General features: G+C 46.5%; 1 protein-coding gene across 1 annotated transcript in view; it reads left to right on the top strand.

Annotated features, from left to right (window-relative positions):
• The first annotated feature begins 1,640 nt into the window (after nucleotides 1–1,640).
• Nucleotides 1,641–13,733, top strand: part of LOC144676790 (uncharacterized) — a 28,292-nt gene continuing 16,199 nt past the window's right edge. Inside the window, exons 1-5 of the mRNA XM_078537113.1 lie at nucleotides 1,641–1,775; nucleotides 4,199–4,336; nucleotides 6,058–6,222; nucleotides 9,882–9,995; nucleotides 13,026–13,082. Of these exons, the coding sequence (XP_078393239.1) occupies nucleotides 1,641–1,775; nucleotides 4,199–4,336; nucleotides 6,058–6,222; nucleotides 9,882–9,995; nucleotides 13,026–13,082 (609 nt within the window). The remainder of the gene's footprint in view (nucleotides 1,776–4,198; nucleotides 4,337–6,057; nucleotides 6,223–9,881; nucleotides 9,996–13,025; nucleotides 13,083–13,733) is intronic.

The raw sequence follows: 13,733 nt of genomic DNA, 5'->3' as shown, positions 1-13,733 counted from the left end.
TTTAAGAGAGTGATATACAATACCCAAGAGTGATATACACCTGAGAAAGAGAGAGATATGCAACACCTGAGAGAGTGATGTGCACCTGAGAGAGTGATGTACATCTGAGACTGTGGTATACAACACCTGAGAGAGTAATAAAAACCTGAGAGAATGATAAATAACATCTCAGAGTGATCTAAAACACCCATGAGAGTGTTATACAATTCATGGGACAGTGATACACGCCTGAAACAGTGATATACAGCATTCGAGAGAGAGTGGTATACAATATCTGAGAGAGAATCATACACCTGGGAAAAGAGAAGCAAATACAAGAGAGAGTGAATATACCTGAAGGAGGATGATGAACCAGAAGGAGAGTTCCACTGATAGAGAGGATTCAAACTCCGAGTGAGTGGTGATTGGATGTGACAAACATTTTTTAAAAATTGGTGTCATTCAGTGTGCTGTTATACGAACTATTACACGGACTAGGAGCAGGAGTAGGCCACCCAGCCTTTCAATCCTGCTCTGCCATTCAATAAACTCATGGCTGATCTGCTTGTAACCTCATCTCCACGTTCCTGCCTACCCCCAGGAATCTATCAAGCTTTGCCTTAAAAATATTCAAAGACTGCTTCCACTGCCTGTTGAGGAAGAGATTTCCAAAGACTCACAACCTTCAGAGAAAACATTTCTCCTCATCTCTGTCTTAAATGGGTGACCCCTTATTTTTAAACAGTGACCCCCCCTCGTTCTAGATTCTCCCACAAGAGGAAACATCCTCTCCACATCCACCCCTGTCAAGACCCCTCAGGATCTTAAAGGTTTCAGTCAAGTCACCTCTTCTAAACTCCAGCGGATACAAACCTAACCTGTCCAGCCTTTCCTCATAAGACAACCCACCCATTCCTAATATTAGCTTGGTAAATCTTTCCTGAACTGCTTCCAATGCATTTACATTCTTCCTTAAATAACTTACCTACTATACTGGTATACTAACCTTTTGTGATTCATCCACTAGGACACCCTGATCCCTCTGCAATCTCTCGCCATTTAGATAGTCTGCTTCTTTTTTTATTCTTCCTGCCGAAATGGACAATTTCACTTGTTCCCACATTACACTTCATTTGCCAAATCTTTGCCCACTCACTTAACCCGTCTATATCTTTTTGTAGCCTCTCGTGTCCTCTTCACAACTTATTTTCCTCACTATCTTTGTGTCATCAGCAAATTTGGCAACCATACCATCTGTCCCTTCATCCAAGTCATTTATATCAATTGTAAACAGTTGAGACCCCAGCACTGATCCCAGTGACACACCACTCATCACATCCCACCAACCAAAAAAAGACCCATTTATTCCTACTCTCTGTTCCCTATTAGCGAGCCAATCTCCAAATCCTTCCATCCATGCCAATATCTTACCCACTCTATCTATTATTAGTATGCAAGATATTTTTGAGTGTTTTAGGAGTTACAATGTGCATATATCATGTTGAACTTACACCTCAAAGGGAGCATATATGACAGTTAAAATTCTGTTTCCTGCAGCCTCAATTAAGGCACTCTTCTGTGAAGATTAACTTCATTTAATAAGCACTGTAGAAGAAAGAAAGTTTATTAAGCCTGTTGCTTTCTATTAATGATTTTACAGCATGGATGATCCTACTGCAGGCAACTGGACCAGTGACGTTCCACCACAAGCCATAGAGAATGCCGGAGCAGTGCAAAACCCTGATGCTGTCCCTGCGCCGCCAAACTCACCCAAGCCGCAACACCTAACGTTCAATGTAAGCACATGAAATCTTCCAGAAAAGCATGTCCTGTAATCTGCAGAAGACAGCCGCTTTGCACCACTAGGCGTCTGCCCACTGTTCATCCACACCACTGCCCCTTCTTGGCCCCCTCTCAGTATCTGTATATTAGGAATGACCATGTGCTGCCCTCCATTTGAAAGTTCTCATCCTTTTTTCAACAATGGCCTTAGGCCACTCCAGCCCTGCAACCCTCCAAAATCTCCACTTTCCTCCAATGCTATGGCCGATATCCCCAATTTCCATCGTTGGTAGCCATGCCTTCAGCTGCATTTGTCTGAAGGGCTTGAATTCCCTCCCTAAACCTCTCTCTGCACTTCTTTCTCTCTCCCCCTCCTTTAAGAATCCCCTCTCTTTGACCAAGCTTTATCTTTTTATGTGGCTTGGTGTCAAATTTTGTTTGATAAACACTCCTTTGGATGTTTTATTACATTAAAGGTGCTAGATAAATGCAGCTTGTTGTAACCTTTACCTTAAATGGGCAGGCAGGACTATCGAAAGGTCAACACCTCTGACCGTGCGGCACTCCCTCATGACTGGAGTGTCAGCCTAGATTACTGATTCAGGTCATGGTGGGGGGGACATCTAACTCACAACCTTCCAACTCCAGCGAGTCCACCAACTCAGCCAAGTTGACAATTGGCATTAATGGGTAACATTCCCTATTGGCCTGATCACTTTGATATAGTATCGCAGTTCTCTCCCGTGAAACTTTGCAAGGCACTTCACAGGAGGCAGAATCAAACAAAATTTAACACCAAGCCATGTAAAGAGATATTAGGACAGATGACCAAAGGTTTGGTCAAGGAGGGAGGTCTTAAAGAGTGTCTTAAAGGAGAAGAGAAAGGTGGAGAGGTTTGGGAAAGGAATTCCAGAGCTTAGGGTCCAGTCAGCTAAAGGCACGGCCGCCAATGGTGGCGGAACATCCGATATATTTCCAAGTCAGGGTGGTGAGTGACTTGGAGGGGAACTTCCAGGTGGTGGTGTTTCCCATGTGACTGCTGCCCTTGTCCTTCGAGATGGTAGTGATCGTGGGTTTGGAAGGTACTGTCTCAGGAGCCTTGGTGAGTTGCTGCAGTGCATCTTGTAGATGGTACACACACTGCTGCTACTGTGCGTCGGTGGTGGAGGGAGTGAATGTTTGTGGATGGGGTGCCGATCAAGCGGGGCTGCTTTGTCCTGCATGATGTTGAGCTCCTTCAGTGTTGTTGGAGGTGCACTCATCCAGGCAAGTGGAGGAGGTTACAGAGATAGGGAGGGTTGTAGGGGCTGGAGGAGGTTACAGAGATAGGGAGGGTTGTAGGTGCTGGAGGTTACAAAGATAAGGGAGGGGTGTAGGGGCTGGAGGAGGTTACAGAGATAGGGAGGGGTGTAGGGGCTGGAGGATGTTACAGAGATAGGGAGGGTTGTGCGGGGCTGGAGGAGGTTACAGAGATAGGGAGGGGTGTAGGGCTGGAGGAGGTTACAGAGATAGGGAGGGTTGTAGGGGCTGGAGGAGGTTACAGAGATGGGGAGGGTTGTAGGGTCTGGAGGAGGTTACAGAGATAGGGAGGGGTGTAGGGGCTGGAGGAGGTTACAGACATAGGGAGGGTTGTAGGGGCTGGAGTAGGTTACAGAGATAGGGAGGGTTGTAGGGGCTGGAGGAGGTTACAGAGATAGGGAGGGTTGTAGGGGCTGGAGGAGGTTACAAAGATAGGGAGGGGTGTAGGGGCTGGAGGAGGTTACAAAGATAGGGAGGGGTGTAGGGGCTGGAGGAGGTTACAGAGATAGGGAGGGGTGTAGGGGCTGGACGAGGTTACAGAGATAGGGAGGGGTTGTAGGGGCTGGAGGAGGTTACAGAGATAGGGAGGGGTGTAGGGGCTGGAGGAGGTTACAGAGATAGGGAGGGGTGTAGGGGCTGGAGGAGGTTACAGAGATAGGGAGGGGTGTAGGGGCTGGAGGAGGTTACAGAGATAGGGAGGGGTGTAGGGGCTGGACGAGGTTACAGAGATAGGGAGGGGTGTAGGGGCTGGAGGAGGTTACAGAGATAGGGAGGGGTGTAGGGGCTGGACGAGGTTACAGAGATAGGGAGGGGTTGTAGGGGCTGGAGGAGGTTACAGAGATAGGGAGGGGTTGTAGGGGCTGGAGGAGGTTACAGAGATAGGGAGGGGTGTAGGGGCTGGTGGAGTTACAGAGGTGAGGCCATGGAGGAATTTGAGCCCAAGGTTTGAGAATTTTAAAGTGGAGTTGTTGCTGGACTGGGAGCCAGTGTAGGTCAGAAAACTCAATAGGGGCGGCGGGGACATAATAGATGAAAAGGACTTGGTGTTAGGTAAGATACAGGGCTAGCACATGTTTGGAGTTTTCCGTCATTTATGCTATTTAAAAAAAGGTGTAACACTGTCAATTCCCTCTTCTAGCCAGTTGTTCAGGAACACCCAGTGCCTGCCAATGCCTTGGAGATGCTAACATCAGCACCAGAGCCAGTGACAACGCCAACTCCTCATTTTACCAGGCTCGCACCAGCTATACCCCAGCAAAGTCCTCAGCAGCTGCAGGTGAGATTATTCTTCCATCCTTGCATTTGAACTGTTAGTCTCGTAATTTAGAAATACACCCGCTCTTTATCCCTTTCTGGCTCTTTGGGTGACAATTTGAACTAAACACAGAGACTTAACTACTTTCAACCATTTTCCAGCGACATCTCTGATCGTTTTGGTCATGTTGTCTTTTTTCAGTTCAGTGTTTTACTTTTCTTAATTGCTATGATGTTGGTGTAGCTGGCAAGTCCAGCTTTTATTTCCCATCCTGATTTGCCTTCGTGAAGGTAAGTCACTCTCCGCTGCAGTCCCGTGTGGTGAAGGTACACCCACAGCGCTGTTAGAAAGGGAGTTCCAGGATTTTGACCCAGCGACAATGAAGGAATGACCCATATATTTCCAAGTCAGGATGGCGAGTGGCTTGGAGGGGAACTTCCAGGTGGTGGTGTTCCCCATGTGTCTGCTGCCCTTGGAAGGTGCTGTCTAAGGAGCCTTGGTGAGTTGCTGCAGTGCATCTTGTAGATGGTACACACACTGCTGCTACTGTGCGTCGGGGGTGGAGGGAGTGAATGTTTGTGGATGGGGTGCCGATCAAGCGGGGCTGCTTTGTCCTGGACGGTGTCGAGCTTCTTGAGTGTTGTGGGAGCTGCACTCATCCAGGCAAGTGGAGAGTATTCCATCCCACTCCTGACTTGTGCCTTGTAGATAGTGGACAGGCTTTGGGGAGTCAGGAGGTGAGTGACTCTCCACAGGATTCCCAGCCTCTGACCTGCTCTTGTAGTGACAGTATTTATATGGCTGGTCCGGTTCAGTTTCTGGTCAATGGTGTTGACGGTGTTTGTTACAGCTCGGTAGGTCTGAAGTAGCCTTCTTGGTCATACATCAGTTAACTATAAGTCTTTACTAAATCTTAGAACTATTTACAAATATACAGGGTCCAAGCTAGGAGCAGTCTCCATGCTTGCTGGTACATACGGCTCTGTCCCAACACTAGATTCACCCTGGGTGCAGGTCATGTGTCTCTTACATCACTGTGTGGAGGGTACTGTACTGAGTCGCACATTAACCCTATATGTGCCAGACCGTTATACTACCAATGATAACCCCCAGGATGTTAATCATGGGGATTCTGTATTGGTCAGGCACGGTCAGATATAGCACTGTACTGAGAATCACCAACTCAATACCACCATGTATAGTGACCTTCTTGGAGTTAAAAGGCACAGAATCAACCACACTAAATGGAAATGCTTGGAGTTAACACAGTGATTACGTAAAATGGCCTATCAGCTCATTTAGAAGAATGAGAAGTGATTCCATTGAAACATATAACATTCTTGGATCTTTGACAGGGTAGTTGCTGAGAGGCTATTTCCCCCAGTATCTGGAGAGTCTCGAGCTAGGGCGAGGGTCACAGTCTCGGGATAAGGGGGTCAGCCATTTTGGACTGAGATGAGAAGTTTCCGCACTCAGGGGGTTGTGAATCTTTGGAGTTCTCTACCCCAGAGAGCTGCGGATGCTCAGTCATTGAGTTTATTCCAGACGGAGATGGGGAGATTTGTGAACACTGAGGGAATTAAGGGGATATGGGAAGTGGGCGGGAAAGTGGAGTTGAGACAGATAGAAGATCTTCCTCCTGCTCCTATAGATTATGTTCAGAAATGCTAACGTGCCAAAATACTTTGATCAAGATTGATGAAAATCCTAATGGAAGGATGACTGATCTGATCTCTCCGCAGAAACCATCTTTTCCCAGTCCAGCTGAAGGGAGAAAGGTTGAAGGCAAAACTCACCACGTGGCGCCAGAATCGACAAGAATCCCAGTGGCAGTGCAAGTCAACTCCACAACATCTGCAGCCTCGTCCGAGATGTGGATTCTCAGGAGAGAACTCAAAGCTTTGGGAGTAAACATCACATCTCTTTTTCCTTCATAAGCATGAAACATGCATCCACCCTTTTCTATGCTCACAATACGAGCGTTCGTTAAAGAGCCACTCATTCCTAGAATTTTATACTAAGATAGATCTTCAGCCTGGTTAAAATTTCCAATTCGACCCTTGGCTTTACATTCATTTCAAACTCTTTGTTCAGTCGTGACTGTTTGAAGGATTGACTTATTTCACACTTAGGATGACACAAAACACAGAGGTATTGACAGAAGGATAGTTACAGGCTTCAAGAGGACATGAGCTGGTAGAGTGGGCAGACATGTGGCAGATGAAATTTAATACAGAGAAGGATGAAGTAATTCTGGTAGGAAGAACGCAGAGAGACAATATGAAATAAAGGTTACAATTCTAAAGGGGCTGCAGAGGGACCCGGGGGTATATGTATACAAATCATTGAAGGTGGCAGGACAGGTTGAGAAAGCATACGGGATCCTGGGCTTTATAAATAGGGTCAGAGAGTACAAAAGCAAGGCAGCTATGATGAATCTGTATAAAACACTGGTTCGGCCTCTTTTGGAGTATTGTGTCCAGTTTTGGGCACCTTACTTTATGAAGGATGTGAAGGCATTAGAAAAGGTGCAGAAAAGATTCACGAGAATGGTTCCAGGAGGAGGAACTTCTGTTAGGAGAATAGACTGGCGAAGCTGGGACTGTTCTGCTCGGAGAAGAGAAGGTTGAGAGGAGATTTGACAGAGGTGTTTAAAATCATGTGGGGTCTGGACAGAGTAAGGTAAAGTAATTAGCCCTAATCCACGTGGGACCATTGCCATCTCTCTGTTAGAGAAAGACAGGTGGTCAGATATCTTGAGGGGCATCACTCCACACCAAGCATGGGTAAAGGCCTCCATGGACCTACACAACCATTAAAGTGGGATTAAACCCCTGCCATTGGCAGCGTTCTGCATCAGCCTCTGGCCAATTGAGCTAACCGACCCCCCACAGAATAGATAGGGAGAAACTGTTCATGTTTGCAGAAGATCCAGAACCAGAGGGCACAGATTTAAGGTGATTGGCAAAAGAAGCAATGGTAACGTGAGGAAAATATTTTTCTGCAGTGAGTGTTTAGGATCTGGAATGCACGGCCTGAGAGTAAGGTGGAGGGAGATTCAGTCATGACCTTCAAAAGGGAATTGGTCATTACCCGAAGGGAAAAGATATCCAGGGGGCTACGGGGAAAATGTGGGGGAATGGGACTAGGCGAGTTGCACTTGCAGAGAGCTGGCATGGAAATGACTGGCCAAATGGCCTCATCCTGTGCTGTAATCACTTTTTTGATTCTTCAGATATTTAGACTGTGGAGGTTTAAGTTGCGTTCCTTCAGATTGTTTTTTGTGCAGTGTGGAGCTGATTGATCCTTGTTAACCATGATGCTGATAGAAATGGAACAACCAAACCATTGAGAAAACGCTTTGAAATTTTGGATTCATACACAAGCAAAACCACATGACTATGACTCTACATTACTTACAGATATATTCATATTAAAATACAACACACATCATTTTCTATTTAGCTTCTTTTTGTACTCTGCTCTAATATTAAGGTGGAAAGTATGCTGTCATGCTTAAGATGCTCCACTAATGACTAAGATTATTTTCATTGTTTCAAACATGCATTTATTTAAACAATGGTACAAAATCATCAATGTAATTTGGGATGGATGGCGAATCTGCCACTTCTGCACCAGTTCTTCCCCCCATCTAATTCTCCTGATAGGATAAGTTTGCAGCAAATCATGCTGGAAATCCTGTGGAGCAACTTCCCCAGCACTAATTCCCAGGTGAAAGAAAATGAGAGAAGGCAATGGATAGTCAGATAAATAAAAACCAAGTAGCTAAATAACTGTGGCAGGCAGTTGCAGGTTCTTCAGGATTCTCACTGAACAGGGAGGCTGTTGATGTATAGTGCTCCAGAACCCATTCAAGGGGGCACTCAGCAAATATCCCAATTTCCCAAATTGGCACTCAACCCCTGCTAAAATCAGACGTGTGAATAATGAGAGCAGATATACATTACTAAGTGTTGAGCCCCTACCGGTAATTTGTAGATCGGGGTGATAACATATAAGTGTGGTGAGACATGATGAAATTGAAATTTTCTCTCTGAGGGCTGTGCGACTTTGGAAATCTCTGCCTCAGAAGGTGGTGGAGGTGGTGTCATTGAATATTTTTAAGGCATAGATAGATAGATTCTTGTCAGGCAAGGGAATCAAAGGTTATTGGGGTTAGATGGGAATGTGGAAATTGAAACACAAGATGATCAGCCATGATCTGATTGAATGGCGGAGCAGGCTTGAGGGGCCGAATGGTCCACTTCTGTTCCTATTTCTTATGAACTATGCCAATATCATGAAACAAGGCTCTTAGTGAATTGGCAGCCATTTTACACCAGGCCTGATTTTCATAGAACACAGATGGAGCCATTTGACTCACCGTTCCCATGAATCACAGTGCAGAAGAGGCCCTTCGGCCCATCGAGTCTGCACCAACACGTGAGAAACACCTGACCTACCTACCTAATCCCATTTACCAGCACTTGGCCCATAGCCTTGAATGTTATGACGTGCCAAGTGCTCATCCAGGTACTTTTTAAAGGATGTGAGGCAACCCACCTCCACCACCCTCCCAGGCAGCGCATTCCAGACCGTCACCACCCTCTGGGTAAAAATGTTTTTCCTCACATTCCCCCCTAAACCTCCTGCCCCCTCACCTTGAACTTATGCCCCCTTGAGACTGACCCTTCAACTAAGGGGAACAGCTGCTCCCTATCCACTCTGTCCATGCCCCTCATAATCTTGTACACCTCGATCAGGTCGCCCCTCAGTCTTCTCTACTCCAACGAAAACAACCCAAGTCTATCCAACCTCTCTTCACAACTTAAATGTTTCATCCCAGGCAACATCCTGGTGAATCTCCTCTGCACCCCCTCCAGTACAATCACATCCTTCCTATAATGTGGCGACCAGAACTGCACACAGTACTCCAGCTGTGGCCTCACCAAGGTTCTATACAACTCCGACGTGACCTCCCTACTTTTGTAATCTATGCCTCGATTGATAAAGGCAAGTGTCCTATATGCCTTTTTCACCACCCCACTAATATGCCCCTCTGCCTTCAGAGATCTATGGACACACACGCCAAGGTCCCTTTGTTCCTCAGGACTTCCTAGTGTCATGCCGTTCATTGAATACTTCCTTGTCAAATTACTCCTTCCAAAGTGTATCACCTCACACTTTGTGCTATCCAAGTAGTCCCATTCCTCCTCCCCCACCACCTGCCCTTTCCCCATTATCCTGCAATATTTTCTCTTTCAAGTATTTATCCAATACCTCTTTACGATTGAACCTGCTTTGACCGTCCTTTCTGGCAGCACATTTAACGTAATTTCTTTCTTTCATCTGGTATGGAAATAGAAGTCAGGCCTGGTAAAGAAAAGGCAAGCGATTCACCGTGATCTCGAATGGCACTATCGGCGAGCAGCAATTTTGTCCCCAAAGTACCTCCAGCAGAGTTAGATTACAGCCTATGCCTCCTAATATCTCAGAGCTTTTGGTGGTTACTCGTTTTATTTTTGTCTCGGAAAATAATACTTTCCCTGTGTTCCCTTTACTCTAGGCTACGCAGATATTGATGGGCATTATCCAGCTTGTCTTCGGCGTCCCTCTGTCCGTATCTCTGATCTATTCAGTGGCGGGAAAATCTGGCGTCTCTTTTTGGACCGGAATTTGGGTCAGTTTCTCCTTTATATCGTGGTTAAATTGTCACAGTCTTGTGAGATGAGGACAGCAATAGCTATTGCGACAGCATTACAAAGAATTATTGCCCCTACAGAGAGGGCTAATCAAAATTGCATCAAGGAGCCCTAGCAAAACTGAAGTCAATGGGAATCGGGCGGGGTGGTGGGGAACACTCCACTGTTTGGAGTCATACCTAGCGAAAAATGAAGATGGTTGTGGTTGATGGAGGCCAATCATCTCACCCCCCAGGACATCGCTGCAGGAGTTCCTCAGGGGAGTGTCCTCGGCCCAACCATCTTCAGCTGCTTCATCAATGACCTTCCTTCTATCACAAAGTCAGAACTGGGGATGTTCGCTGATGGTTGCACAATGTTCAGCACCATTCGCGACTCCTCAGATACTGAAGCAGCCCATGTCCAAATGCAGCAAGACCTGGACAATATCCAGGCTCGGGGCTGACAAGTGGCAAGTAACATTCGCACCACACAAGTGCCAGGCAATGACCATCTCCAACAAGAGAGAATCTAACTGTCACCCCTTGACATTCAATGGCATTACCATTGCTGAATCCCCCACTATCAACATCCTGGGGGTTACCATTGACCAGAAACTGAACTGGACCAGCCATATAAATACTGTGGCTACAAGAGCAGGTCAGAGGCTGGGAATCCTGCGGAGAGTAATTCACCTCCTGACTCCCCAAAGCCTGTCCATCATCTACAAGGCACAAGTCAGGAGTGTGATGGAATACTCCCCACTTGCCTGGATGAGTTGCAACTCCAACAACACTCAAGAAGCTCGACACCGTCCAGGACAAAGCAGCCCCGCTTGATCAGCACCCCATCCACAAACATTCACTCCCTCCACCACCGATGCACAGTAGCAGCAGTGTGTGTACCATCTACGAGATGCACTTCAGGAACTCACCAAGGCTCCTTGGACAGTACCTTCCAAATTCATGACCGCTCCCATCTAGAAGGACAAGGGTAGCAGACACATGGGGAACACCCACCACCTGGAAGTTCCCCTCTGAGCCACTCACCATCCTGACTTGGGAATATATCGGCCGTTCCTTCACTGTCGTTGGGTAAAAATCCTGGAACTCCCTCCCTAACAGCGCCATGGGTGTACCTACACCACACACGGGGACAAAATCCTGGAACTCCCTCCCTAACAGCGCTGTGGGTGTACCTACACCACACGGACAAAATCCTGGAACTCCCTCCCTAACAGCGCCGTGGGTGTACCTACACCTCACGGACAAAATCCTGGAACTCCCTCCCTAACAGCGCCGTGGGTGTACCTACACCTCACGGACAAAATCCTGGAACTCCCTCCCTAACAGCGCCGTGGGTGTACCTACACCACAGGGACAAATTCCTGGAACTCCCTCCCTAACAGCGCCGTGGGTGTACCTACACCTCACGGACAAAATCCTGGAACTCCCTCCCTAACAGCGCCGTGGGTGTACCTACACCTCACGGACAAAATCCTGGAACTCCCTCCCTAACAGCACTGTGGGTGTACCTACACCACACGGGGACTGCAGCGGTTCAAGAAGGCAGCTCACCCCCCACCTTCTCAAGGGGGCAATTAGGGATGGATTAGGCCTAGCCAGTGAAGCCCACATCCCATGAACTACCAGAAAAGGAAACAACCAGAGAGAGAGAGAGAGTTCCTAACAAAATTAGGTTGATACTACAAATTAGAAATTAGGAAGATGCTTCTTCACAATAAAGGATGGCAAAAGTTTTGAATCCTTTCGCACTAAAAGCAGTGGACAATAGCGTAATGAATAATGTTAAATCTAAGATTGCTAGATTTATTTGCGAGACACGGGTACAAAGGGATTTGGAGCCTCAGACAGGTTGATGATGTTCGGATAGGACCAGCCAAGATTTGGTGGAATAACAGACCAAGCTTGAAGAGTCGAACGGCCGTTGAGCTCCCGTTCCTGTCCACTGCACAGCCTCGCACGGCAGGAACGCACAATGGGAATTTGGGAGCTGAATTTGCTCAGTGCCCCACTGGGCAGATGAATGTTCACTCAAGACAGGGTGACCACCAAGCCGGAATGCCAGCATGCACACTCCTGTCTAAATCTGGAGGCTTGGCCGGGTCCTTTTTAACCTAGTGCAAAGCTGTGCAGTGGGCAGGAACAGGAGATGGCCATTCATCCTTTCAAGCTTGGCCTGCTAATTCACGAGAGCTTGGCTGATCCTGTCCAAACTTCATCCAACTGCCCTAGACTCCAAATCCCTTTGTACCCTTTGTGCTAAACTAACTTATTCTTGAAATTCCTCAAATCTTTGGCGTTGGTACAGGCAAAAATTTCCCAGGATAACCCAACGAGACAAGCGGAACCACTAGCCCCCCCACCCCTGGATTTGGTGAAAGAATAAGAGTCTCAACAGATTGTGGGATTGATGTTCCACTGTGTTGGATTTGTAATGAAGTCACTGATGCTTTCATGTGGAACCACATTGTAAAAGGCGGCAGAGCAGAGGAGGATTGTGTCACTTGCTTTTTTATTTATTGCATGGGATGTGTGCATCACTGACAAGGCCAGCAATTGTTGCCCATTCCTAATTGCCCTGGAACTGAGTGGCTTGTCGGGCCATTTCAGAGTACAATTAAGAGCCAAACACATTGCTGTGGGTCTGTGGAGACATATGTGGGCCAGATCAGATGAGAATAGCTGATTTCCTTCCCTAAAGGACATTAGTGAACCAGATGGGTTTTTACAACAATCAGTTGTAGTTGTCCTGGTCATCGTTACTGAGACAAGCCTTCAGTTCCAGATTTTATTCATTGAATTTAAGTTCCATCCTTTGAACCCATGTCACCAGGGCTCTGGGTCTCTGGATTACTAGTCCAGTGACATCACCATCTGCTCAGTGATTTACATGTCACGTTAACCTCAGCATGTTTCTGGATGACCTTGAAGTAAGAATTTGTGCTGATGCAGCCAGTTCAATCCCAGCTGTTAAACATTTTGCCTTCTGACTGGTTTCTTTTCCAGTATATTATTTCAGGATCCTTCACAGTTGAGCTGAAGAGGAAGCCGACGAGGTGGATTGTAAGTAACACTAAGCTTGTGTCGCAAGTCAGGGTTAGAAGCAAGAACGTGCAATTGTTGTTTCCACTGGGAGCCTGTGTGATTTACAAATTATAAAAGCCAAAGTAGGGGCAGGAGGGGGGAGGTGAGAAATATCTTTACACAGCGAGTTGTTGTTATCTGGAATGTGCTGCCTGAAAGGGCAATAAAGGTAGATTCAGTAGGAACTTTCAAAAGAACAACTGGTTACATACTTGAAAAGCAAACATCTAGAGGACTGTGGCGAAAGTACAGGGAAGTGAATAACTCCACCAAAGAACTATGTTACGGACACTTTAAAGGTGTTTCCCCAAAGTTGCCCATGAACAATGTATTTGTCTGTGTCCCTGTATTTTCTTACCTGCGGAGTGAGAAATTCAATTTGAAATAACCCAGCAGCAGCAAAGTCTTATTATTAAAAAAAAACAAAAGGTTAGTTTATTTCACTCTATTACTCTGGAAGTTACCCAAGAAAAGATAAAGTTACTAACACATATACACACAAAGATTAGTGTGAGGAATCTGTTTCTGGAAAATTTGAAGGACATTGAAGTTTGGACATTCTTCCTCCTGAGTTATTTTTTAAAAGTTTACAATATTAATTCAGAGCTGCGACTATGCCATTTTTCAAGA

Source organism: Cetorhinus maximus, unplaced genomic scaffold, assembly GCF_964194155.1.
Source record: "Cetorhinus maximus unplaced genomic scaffold, sCetMax3.hap1.1 HAP1_SCAFFOLD_1916, whole genome shotgun sequence".
Lineage (NCBI taxonomy): Eukaryota > Metazoa > Chordata > Chondrichthyes > Lamniformes > Cetorhinidae > Cetorhinus > Cetorhinus maximus.
The sequence above is the reverse complement of the archived record's forward strand: the minus strand, read 5'-3'. Positions and strand labels throughout refer to the sequence as shown.